The 12,280-nt window shown below is 37.7% G+C and overlaps 1 protein-coding gene across 11 annotated transcripts in view; it reads right to left on the reverse strand.

Moving 5' to 3' along the window:
* The window catches only part of UNC79 (unc-79 homolog, NALCN channel complex subunit), a 112,428-nt gene that overhangs the window by 43,920 nt on the left and 56,228 nt on the right, over window positions 1-12,280 (reverse strand). For 8 of the 11 annotated variants that reach the window (XM_026849014.1, XM_026849019.1, XM_026849018.1 and 5 more), the window contains 4 exons: window positions 10,042-10,194; window positions 7,392-8,615; window positions 5,395-5,502; window positions 1,643-1,759 (listed from right to left, as the gene is read on the reverse strand). In XM_026849014.1, coding sequence (XP_026704815.1) covers window positions 1,643-1,759; window positions 5,395-5,502; window positions 7,392-8,615; window positions 10,042-10,194 — 1,602 coding nt within the window. The remainder of the gene's footprint in view (window positions 1-1,642; window positions 1,760-5,394; window positions 5,503-7,391; window positions 8,616-10,041; window positions 10,195-12,280) is intronic. The other 3 variants (XM_026849015.1, XM_026849017.1, XM_026849016.1) reach the window with 3 other exon arrangements.

Below are 12,280 nucleotides of genomic sequence, written 5' to 3' on the forward strand. Positions count from 1 at the left end.
ACTAGAAGTCAGGTGTATTTTGTGCTGACAGAAGCTAGACAAAATTATTTTATTTTATAGATAGCAAGCTTGGGAAAAGAGTGGTTTGAAATAAGAAACGAAAGAGACACATGCTACCTACCAATGTTAAAAAAAAAAAAATTAAGCATGCATGAACCAAGCCTGCATCATATACTTATGTGAGATAAGACTATTTCCTAATTGTTATAGCCGAGTATAATAAGTCTTAAAATTGTGGTGTGACACTGAAGCAACAGTAACCTTAAGCATTTGTCCTGAAAAGAAAACCAACCTGTTTTCTGTCCAAATAATAGTTTTACTTTGAAGCTAGTGGTTGAAAAAGGGACTGAGAGATGCAAAGCTTTCTGGAAAATAACATTTTACTTTGTAGCACCATGCCTGGAGGCCTTTAGCTGGAATGAATGGTGGAGGGAAAAGTTATAGGTGTTTTGAAGAAAGCTAGTGGACTTGGAATAAGATTAACAAGACAGAATCCCTAAGTGGTTTTGAGTACTGACTTGTTCCTTCTTGAATACAGGGTAACCACTTCTTGCAGAACGAAAGCAATAACTTTTTAATATCTAAACCCCTGCCTGAGAAACTAGGTGATACCAGCTAAGCCAGCTCAATAAACAAACTAACTTAACTGCTGATAGGGCAAATACATCCTCATTGTTATCGCTGACAAATTCTGACATTTATGATTTAAGGATCTCATGCTGAGCATGCTACTCAGCAGACTGGAATAGGAAGGATAATCCTGAACTATATACCATACCTTTAGCCATTCTTCAGCTACAAGATTTAGTATGATAGAACCTGACACTGAAGACTGAATTAAGCAAAAATTTTAACTCAGCTGTCCAGAACTGGTGGCAAGACAATCATTCAGCATGCTAAGTTCCATGTACATTTTAAGCATTCCTTTCACTGGAAGAATCTGGATCTGCTGATAAATTCCTAAGAAGCACAATTCTGTAATGTCAGTAACATCAATATAGGCAATAAAATATCTAGCATTTATGATAAGCCAGAGTGAATTCATTGATTAGTGATGCCTGCTATGAATTTGGTCATAACAGAAAATCTTTTATAAAAGAAAAAAATAAATAAAACACTTGAGTAATGAGGAAATTGTATGCTTAATTCAGTTTTCAGAACTTTGCATTCATAGAGAAATAACAGCTCAGTAAGTGAACAGAAACTTCAGGTGTTCAGCATGACTGACAAACTTCTCTAAAGAAAAATCAAACTGGCTGTTAATAAGGCACAACTCCTTGGTGTACCAACACCACTGTAAACATGCATGCAAATAAACGATTCCATGCACCAGGGATGAAAGTCCTATATCTAATGAAACCAACAGTGGTACTTCCATTTCATTCAATGAGGCCAGGAAATAATCCAAGTAATATGCAAAATTGTAGGGACACCACTGTAGCAGAAGGGCTACCTCCCAAATATGTAACTATTCCAATTCATACCAGGTAAGAATCTGGTAGTGAGTACAAAGTTTCACTTTAGACTTGAGATTGATTACTTATCTGCGATGGTAGAATAGAAATATTCACTTTTTTAATGGACTAATACAGAAAGTAATTGGTTTAGAAAATAGAAATAAAGAACAATAAATGCAGCTCACCAGTATCCCAAGTGCTGATATTGTGGGGAGCACTAGACTGGTGTTCCAGCTGCCTCTTCATTAGCTGGTTCATTGTCAGAGCTCCCAAAGAGCCTCTTTTCATTTGTCTGAACTGAGCTGCAAGTCAGAAATGCAAAAGGATTTCAGGGGCTCAAACAACATGTAGAACTACTCTTATTTCCTGATCTTACCAGCCAGTGTGAGATAAATACTGAAAGGACAATGACTGTTTGCTCTAAGCATCCTGATCAAATTAATATGCACTTTTCACAACTACACAGGGTACAATTCTGGCCCCAGTGACATCAGTTATAAGTGACTTGGATTCAGGATCTCAACCACTGTGTCAACTGTCAGTGCCTTTTTGTCTCTAAATATCATGGAAGATCTCAAAACACTCGGTATCTGTGAAGGTAAGGTACTACCCCAAAATTCCCATGCTGACAGGTGATAAATGTATACTTGAATCTCACTCATATACAATGTACCAAGGAAGGAAACTCTGTCTCCTCTCAAAGTATGGAGGACTGCCCTGTTCACACTTACCACAAGAAAACAAATTTATTGTGTACCATCAGCACCCTTCATGGGTGACACAACCTGAACAGGCCTCCTAAATACCCACCACTCAGGCATAACACCTGCACATTCTTCTGTAGCGTGAAGCCAGCATGCCTTTTGTAACTTCACTACTATTCTTCTTAAAGAGAGCTATCAAGCAACAAGCATTTGATTTTTCCTCATCTGACTCTTTACAATACTTCTTTAAATGCATATTACCGTTTCCTCTGAGAGATGTGTCTCACTGGATAATGCTCACACACAAAAAAAACCAACCCAAACAAAACCAAAAACCAATTGTAGATTTAAAATTTAAGACTTTTTTGGTCATGTATTTTCTCACTACTTAAACAGAGGAAGAAACAGATCACATACAACTCCTAACTTTCTTACTTTTTCCTCCATTCATAAGAAAATTCAAACTGAGCAAGTATAATACATTCGCTTTGACAGTTGAGTCTGAGCAATGTATTTCCACCACTGAAACCAAAATTATTCAGTGTGAAGACAGAGTTTTAAGGCCCTGCCTTAAAGGCATGTGAGACGAATCTCCATGCAGAAAAGCTTTTAAAATGTTGCCTTAAGTATATGTTTAAGTGCTTTCCTCAACAGGGCCTTAAGCAAGGGGAATAAAGCAAAATCTCCTCCTAATTATTATTTTAATCTGCAACCTCATTCAACATCATTAAAAATATTATTAACATAAATACCAGGTAGTTCCATTCTAAAATTACAAACAGCACCCAGCTAAGCTCTGAAAATAAACCTGGCATTTCACATTATTAACAGTGATGAAGAAGTACAGACAAGGGATAAACTACAACTATCAAAGCTCTGAGGGATTGAGTGCCTTCTCTTAAACTTGCTCTACTCAGTTTCTGCCTTCTCTTAAACTTGCTCTACTCAGTTTCTGCCTTAGAGTTTCAAATTCAGAGAAAGCAAAGAACTCCTTAAGAAAACAAATACAGGCCCTGAAAAATAATAAACACAATTATAACTCCAGTGGGAATCTGGACACAAATCATTTTATTAGGTGAAGTACTTTAAGTTTTCCCTCATTATATCCTTTCAGTGTATCAGAGTGCATTTAAACTCTATTTCTTGTCCAAGTACAAACCTCTCCAGCATTGCTGCAAAGCAGTCCTTGTATAACTGAACTTCTGGAACTGAACCAGACCAAGAGACCATTCCATGTTTCACTTTTAAAAGTTATATTGCAGTTGCCTTTCACAGCAAATTAGGAGAAAAATAGAATTTCCATCCTTTCCAGGGCAAGGATTTTAAATAGATGCTTTATCACTTTATCAAGCATAGAATTTCCTGATGAAAGAACAGTAATTAATGTTAGAACTGACAAGACTGCTTGGAGTGCAGATGAATGTCAAAATATAGAAAATTATCTCTTTGAATTTTCTTCACAGCTTTAATTTAAAAAATTTCATGCATATTTCACATTATCAGGCTATTGTTGAGCAGGTTTGGATTTCCAGGGTTATTTACCTGATTTCTCAAGGACAGTCATGATTTCAGATACTGATAAGAAAAAAAAAGTTAAAAAAAAAAAACCTAGAGAGCTGCCAGTCTTTGAACAGTGTTGGAGCCAGGCTGATTGCTGTGAACCAGCACATGACTTTTAATACCTATGACTGACCAGTGGCATAGGGAGGGAATTTTTCCTTGATTGGTTTGTCTACAAGAAACCTAAGAATCATGAGATGAATAGTAACCTTCATAGAGTAGCTGGTGAGCCTTTCATACATTAGCTAGCAACCTGGTCAGTCGTCTCCCTGTCGGTGTGGAATTCTCTGCTCAGGAAGAGAAGTCCAAAGGCAAAATCTTCCTATCACAGTTAATGATGTATGCTTTCTGCAGCCAGGCACTGGCTGTACAAGTAATGTAATCTATTTGTGTTACAGAAGTGCCTTGTGCTCACAGTTCTGATCGGAGCTTATTACACAAAGCACTGAAAAGGCTCATAGTAGAAGGTCAAAAATATTTCAGTCTAAGTGGACAAGACACAGTGGAAGCATTCATGTCCCTTTTTGCAGTTGGAAACTGAGACACACAGAAACAGGAAATAAATATTTACAAAGGAATGTAGGCTCAATATCATACAGATACTATTCCCAATTTAATATATTGGAATTTACAGGAATACCTAGGACTCGGTGAAACCAGAGAGATAGCTCTGAACTAGCACCTCTTTGGCGGCTTTAGTAAATAACATCTGTATCATTAGGTGGCCAACAAATGTACTCGGACTACAAGACGTGCATGACATGAGATGCTTGTGGTAAAACTGGAGAGGAAACCGCTAATTTGGAGTACTCATCTAGCATGTCTAAAATAACATCTTCCTTTAATAGGCCAGACACCCCTTCCAATCAAATCAGCAGATGCTGAAATTTCAGAAATTAAAGCTTTTCTACAGCAATCTGAAATTGCAGTTCAGCAAGATGGTTGAGCTGATCTAGCAGCTCACTGGTATCAGCACAGGTCATCATTTCCCCTCCCTTTTCTACTAGTCAGAGGCTTGCCCCATCAACCTGCGGATGTGTTACTTAACATTACCTAGATGGACGAGCCATTTTGGATGTTGTCAGTGGTCTAAAATGCCTCCATCTTTCAACGTTACCTACATCTGCTCTGTTAATCCCTGTGTCCAAATCTACTTAAACCAACCCAGTTCACTTTCCATTGAAATGGGTATGGGGGTCTCAGATAAACAGTTACTGCATTTCAGCAAGCAGCTGAGGAAGTGGCACTTCAAGGAATTTTACAAAAACCACAAGATATTTTTTTCCTAAGGTACAGCAAGAAATGTACTAAAGACCATAGTAACAGCCCTTTGGAGCTCTCACTCTGTGCACTGGCAGCTGACAATGCTTTCTCTCACCGGAAAATAAATATTCAGCTTTAGTGAAATACTGTCTTCAGCTGCTACCTAGTCTAATTCAAGAAGACTACATTTGTCAAATTTGCTGTGTCACAACAGAAAATCTTGCAGCCATTAATTGCTAAAATCCTGCTGACCACCAGATATTTAACAGATCTAATGATACCCAACACTTCCTGTGTTGTACTTCCAAGAATCAATGAAACTCAGAGGAAGGCATTTACCATACACAATATGCATCTGATACACAAATACTGCAACTCAGATTTAATCCTCAAACCAGAGCTAAACTCACTTGATATGGAAGAGTGACTACTTGTCTCCGGGACACCTGCTTCAAGGGTCGGTGCAGATGATGACTCTCTTGGCATTTCCAGTGTCGAAAGTCCTTTGGCAGCAGGATCTGCATGTGAAAATTGTGCTTAATCTCTCTGTATTTAAAATCAATAAATATTTTCCATCCACTTCCTCCTTGGATGCCTTTTTCACATCTTTTCAGTCATCCATTTGCCCACCATGTGGGATTCCCAGCAGTTTTAAAAGGACTCTCTGTGTGTGTCGTAAGACTTTTTAAGGCACGGGGATCTACTGCTTAATATCACTTTTTAACAGAGATTTCTACCTATGCTTTTGAGATCTCAGAACTAATAAACGCACATAGAGTTCGATTTTGATCCCACTCAAGAGTGATTATCAGAACCACCAACATGGAAATAAGAGAGGTACCACTGATGTAAAGCTACTTTAAGTGACAGCTTAGCATCTTTTAAAAACCTTATCCCCAACATGTTATCACAGTTTGCATTCAAAAGGCTGCTGATCTAGCAGTTGATCCTAAAGATTCAAAGAGTTTAAGATTCTATCATTAAAAGAAAAATAAGCCACTAAAACTAATGTTTTTATTTTATGATAACTGATACTGTCAGTATGGGAAGAATAATGCAAAAAAATTTTGAAGCGTTGAAGGCTGCTTTCCACACATCTTATAAAAAATAATAGGTATCTATGCTGTACAACTTTCAAGCAGTTTCAAGGATGACAGTGTTAGTTACTGCATGAAAACTGGCCCTTACTAATGGTCAAAAAAAATCTAAGTCTAATTGCACAATTCTTTCATGACCATTCTTCTCTAAGAACCTATGTGAAAGGTTCCAAAGCACTCTGCTCTCCTTTGTTTTTACAAAGGTCCAGTGGCTTTTCAGCTTACTGGAACCATAAAGGGGACGATGGGCCTGAAACATAAAGGGAACAGCATAACTACAATAACACCAAATTATTTCTCCTTGTAAAAGCAGAGTATCATAATAGGAAATTACACTATGGTTCCCTCTGAAGCAATTAAGAAAGTGAGGTCAGGAATGCATAAATACTCCCCTCACTTCACTGGCAACAAAGAACTGAGGCTTGAAGGATTATTTCCTATTTTAATTAATATGTTAAAAAAAGACTGGTAAAATTCTAATAACTGAAAAATCCTGGGAAAAAAAAAAAAAAAACAGCCACAGAAGGAAAGAGGCAGCAGCATACAGTTTTTAAACCTGTTTGACAGATCCAATTGGAAACTGAGGAAACAGCTAAAACACACTTTCTCTCTACCTGAAAAACTTAGTAACAAAACCCTGTACTGAAATGATCTGAAAAAACCTGGGATACAGAGAAATACTGTACAGCTTCCCCCATGCTTCAACTTTAAATCTTTAACAAACACAAGCCATGTAAACTTTGTGGATACCCAATATAAAAAAGGCTACAAACATTTTTTAGTGTATGAAAACAAAATATGTGTGTATGTAAACACAAACTGTGGTTAATGCCAAGTGCTCTGAAGCCTACAGTCTGCTCAGCTTTATACTTCACGATCCATTCTGCTTTCCACTGCCTTATGCTTGCAGAAGAAAAAAGGCCAAAACCTACTACACACAAAAGAGAATCAGTAGAGCATGGACTACATTAGCAGGATAAAAGGCACAGAAGTATGACAATTTTTCTGACTCCCTGCATAAAGAGGCCATGGAGTTTCACGCCCTAACTTGGATATCAGAATCAATATTTTTGCCACTGAGCTCCACTTCCTTTTCAAATGGGCCCTCACACATGCACAAGACCTGTATGGTTAGTACATTCCTTGTGAAAAACAAACATCTGAAAGCATTCAGCTAGCTCAGACCACACTAGATGCTATATATACACACATCTTTCCCTATACATATACACATGTCTCCTTACACTGGTCTGTTACTAAAATCTTCATTCAGTAATAAGCCTTTTGATTGTGTCAGTGATTGAGCTCACCTGCCTCCTTCTGCTCTCCCAGCTTGTCAAGGATGTTAAAGGAAATGTCCAGGTATTCTCTCTGAATAGCACTCACAGCAATCTTCCTCTGCTTCCTCTGTCGAGGAACAATCTGAATCTTGAATTCTGACTCCTCTGTCTCCTCTTCTTGTTTCTGCTCCATGTTTTGTTCAGCATCAGACTCTGTGTTGGTATCAAGTTTATCACTTTCTGTTTGGTTTTCAGAATCTTCGGGAACTTTAATAAGGACTGTCTTTACATTTGGGCTTGGAATTGCTCCACTAGGTCTAATTTCCTCCACGTTGAGCTCAGAGTTATCATCAAGGGACATTTCTGGAAGGGCAAATGACTTCTGCAGCAGGTCCCTTTTCTGTTTCAGTGTTAGTGCATTCCCACAAGACATGTCTTGAAGTTCTTCTGGCTTAACTAACTCTGAAGAGTCCTTTTGATCTTTGGGAGAAGTGGAAAGGATCTCTTCTATTCCTGATGAAGCATTGTTGCTTGTATCCTTAGAACTAAAGTCTTTGGAGCAATCTTCAATGCTGAACTGGACCAGCGGAGTTGTGCTGAGGCTGAGTGCAGAGACATTGATGGGGGTTGAGGGAGATGACGCAGCAGTTTTGCCAGAGACCTCATCATTCAGCTGGTTTGTTGTTTCTTCTTCTTCATCGCTCTCCACTATTCTAAGGGGAGGAAGTGGTTCGAAGACTAAAGAGTCACTGTCTGAAGTGGAGACTGCTGAATGCTTTTCAGGACCCGATGTTGAGTCAGAGGACAAATCTATCAGATCTAAATCTTCCTTGGGACCAGCAGGTTTAACTGGAGAGTCCACTTTCACTTCATAGGTTTCCATGCAGTTTAGCCTAACTTCTGGTATGACAGGTCTTCTTGTTTCCTGGAAGCTCTCTGTACGAGGAAGATTTTCTTGTGTTTCTATATTTTCAGCTTTAGTAGAAGAATTCTGCCGAGATCGTCCATAATCACTCTGCCTGTGTATGGCGTAAGCAGCAGGGACAGGTGGTTTTTCTAAGTCACACCGGTCTATGCAGGACTTCCTGCGATGTTCATCTAATGAAAACAACAGGGAGTCTGCATTCCCTATATCAAGAGATTTTTGTTTTAGAGAGCGCAGTTTTTTTTTCTGAATGCTTTCTTCTCTCACACAGCGTAGAATACTGTCTTGTAAGGCCCCCGTCTCTCTATATTCAGCCAGCTCTATTTCACCTGATTAAAACAAAAAGAGCTAATACTACCCCAGTTGGAGAATTCTGGCAGATATCTTCATCTTTATCTCACCATACAACATGACTGGCATTTCAAGTACAAACCCAGTATTAGTCAAAATTGTCTAGGTTTTCTTTTTACCTCAGAGCCACTTTACATAGATTTCTACAGTGAACAACAAAAACTATACTATTTGGATAATAAGGTTTATCTAAATTCTATCCAAATTCTATTCATCCTGGACAGGTGTGCCCTGAAGGTAGACTGTTTAACACCTTATGCATTGAAAAGAAAATGGCACAGGCGAGTAATTTCTATAGACACTTGGGATGGCTGCATTAAGCATGAGAGATGAAAGAAGTACTGAGCTACACAGACCACTCTGAAGAGGTTTCAAAATAATTTTGGACCACAGCACTGTGGACATCATCTGGACATCAGCATATATTAGAGTACATCTACATGTTATTTGCCACAGCAAAGTGGACTTCTAATTCAAAAAGCAAGGGTAGCAATAGCATTGAGGATGTGGTAGCACAAGCCTGAGATCAGACAGGTGTTCAGAGAATCACCCCCACAGTGATCCTAGACTCCAGCTGAGTTTAGCAACTACCACACCACACAGTCAAACCTCTCCATCCTCGGCAGGAGTCAAGTGAGCACAATTATAGTGCACTGGTATTTTTCTATGTGAACACATTCACTGAGAACATTTTAAAAGGTTATCACTGTTGTTATTATGAATGACATATTTTCCCATAAAGCAGAATATTCCTGAGCATTATTTCAATATGTTCCACAAATGAATCGCCATGTACAAAAAAAACAGTGAGAAAAGTTAAAGTAGATGTTTGTTCTAGTCAGAATCATTCCCCTGCCGTGCAAACACCTAAAAGAAAAAAAGGCAGGTGGGTGGTGGTGGAAATATCTTTAACTTTTTTAGGATATTCATTTCAAAAACCTAAATTTGAAAACAAAATCCTTCCTATTTTTTGAAACCACAAAATGATGCTTTTTACCAATAGAAAACCGTAATATTTGCAGCAGCAACAACAAATTCACTTACCCCAGAATCCCACCTTACCAAAAAAAATTAATTCCTGGGAAAAAATAAATTTGAGTAACAAGCTTCAGCCCAATGATGGAAGAAAATTGCAACAAGACCTCTTAAACTTTTTTACATTCAGAAGAGCTTAAACTTTCAGAAAACTGCTGACTTCAGATATTTTTATTGTGGAGTGCCTACTTGGAGATACTTATAAGAGAATTCATTCAGGGAAATGTGGAGTACCTGCTCTCAAAAGTCAGAGTACCTATATTCAAACCAGGCAGTGCAACAAACTCTGCAAAGAAAGGTGGTAGCTTGAAAAATAAGAGTAGGAAATTGTATTTCTGCATGAGTTTATACTGACAAAACAATTCATACTTCTCTGAGCATTCATCTCAACTGGTTGATATTTCACCATTTTGCTGCCACCAATTCTTTTCAGTCTTGCAAAGAAAGTTTGAGATTCTTTATTGCAAGGTCCAGTTGGTGTATCATGAATATCAGACTCATCAAAAACACTGTCTTCCTCTGCTGGAGAAAGAAAAACCTTTATTAGTCTTTAAAAAGAGAAAATTCTTGAATGAAAAGATGTCTATGTAACATAACCTCAGCTAGTTTCAATTAAACTTGAATCGGAAAATGAAAAATCATCTAAAGCTTGCAAGAAAATTTATATCCCAGGTATAACTTTAACATTCTTGTTACATCTTGAATTAAGGTCAGAAAGGACAGAAATAAATGAAAAATAGGTTACAGTGCAACAAAAGCATACCAAAGCTTTTATCATTTTAAGCTGATCTTTTCTACTGATAATAATACAGATTTTTTTAGATGGAAGAAATACAATACATCTGAACACTGACTTGAGTAAGTAACTTCTATAGTGTTCTGTGAGAAATAGTAAATTGAAGGAGATAGAAATTAGTACAAGAATTGCAAGGTCAGTAATAAATTATCAAAATAGAGAAGTGAAAAAGGAAGAAATGGATAATCTTGGGAAGCCAGTAATAGTAACAGAATAAGACCTAAGAGCACGAACTATGAAATTATTGATCTAAGTAGTAAGAGTAAAACATTATGCTCTAATTTTAGAGCTGCTGGTTGAAAATGGCAGAGAGAAAGATACAAATAATATTTATCCATCAAAAAATAACCACATCACCTGTATGAAATGATTATAAAAAACAAAAAAATCTTTATCATGTCTAGTAATTCATCTCCAAGGAAATATGAAATGCTACTGGGACAATAAAGAAAACAGAGCACTCAAGAGAAGAAACAAAAAAGGTTGCCTTGTTTATTCTAGTAAGTAAACACAGAGGAAATGCACTTGGTGTCTAGGAGTGAAAAGGCAAGTAAACCAGAGTTAGAATGGCCAAAAACTGAAGACTTAAACTGGACAACAGTATCTTTAGCTCAGAAATTGCTGGAAAGTTTCTACTACATGTGAAGCTATGGAACTGCCACCTAAAAGCATCAGGGATAAGATACCTAATTGATATGATGAATCCAGAAAAATCAATCAAAGGTGATAATAAGAATTTCTGCAGAGACCGGGTTTAATAAGTTAGGACATCCCTTTTAACACCATGTCCTATGAGTCCAACTTTTTGGCAACAAATGCTTCTTCTCACAAGATTTATCATCAGCTCTACAAAAGTTTGTACACTTACCATGATTCCCACAACAAAGTTTGGCAGAAAAATTAGGAAAAAGTTTCAGAAGTGAGAAAATCCATGTTTAGCATAGGGATTCTTGCTGCCTGAGAATGAAATCCTCACCTGTTGATCATCAAAACACCACCTTTGACCATGACAGCAGAATGCTGCCTGACCACAGACTAAATAAGCCTTCTTAGAAAAGGCGGGAAAGGCTTCAGCTTTCCAAGTCCCTAAGGAATTATATTGGCTGCTTCTTTCAGGTGAAATAAAACTTTTCTACATCCTTCTTTTTGTGCAGCACTTCAGCAAAGGAAGAGAATCAGCCCTACGATTAAGTCAGAACTTACTGAGTAAAATTTGCCCATTTATGGTCCTTAACCTCTGAGCAGCCCAGAGCCCTTCACAAAGCTTTGGAAAGCAAGTAAACATTATTCTCTTTACTTTAAACATAAGGAAACAATGATGAAGCGAGGCACAAGGTCACCCAGGGAATCAGCGCTGGACATGGGACTGGAACACTGAGTTTTCTAAATCTAACTTGGCACTGTGAGCAGGAAGCTGGGTACTTAGGCACCTTGCCTTGTCTCAGAAACATCTCAGAATCAATTCAGAAACTGAATGTATTTTATAAATTTATGATTACTACCCTTAGCGTTATTAAGTCATTATGAATCAAGTCATTAGCTCAAAACAAGGACAAATTCATAGTAAGTCCAGAGTTATCTGAACCCTCTTAGCCCTCCTCCAGCAGTACAAAATGTCCAAGTGGGTGAGAATATGTAATACATCCATTTTAAGGTTGATTTAATTTTCTAGAGCTGAGTAATAGGGTGTTCAAGTAAACAAAATTTTGTGTTCTTGTTTTGCTGGATATCTTTTCATGCGCAACAAGCAGCAAAAGAGAAAAAGGTGCTGACATGCATAAGAAGAATGTTTCTTGTATTTTTCAGAAGAGG

Source organism: Athene cunicularia (assembly GCF_003259725.1).
Source record: "Athene cunicularia isolate RWA chromosome 5 unlocalized genomic scaffold, athCun1 chr5_part1, whole genome shotgun sequence".
Taxonomy (NCBI): Eukaryota; Metazoa; Chordata; class Aves; order Strigiformes; family Strigidae; genus Athene; species Athene cunicularia.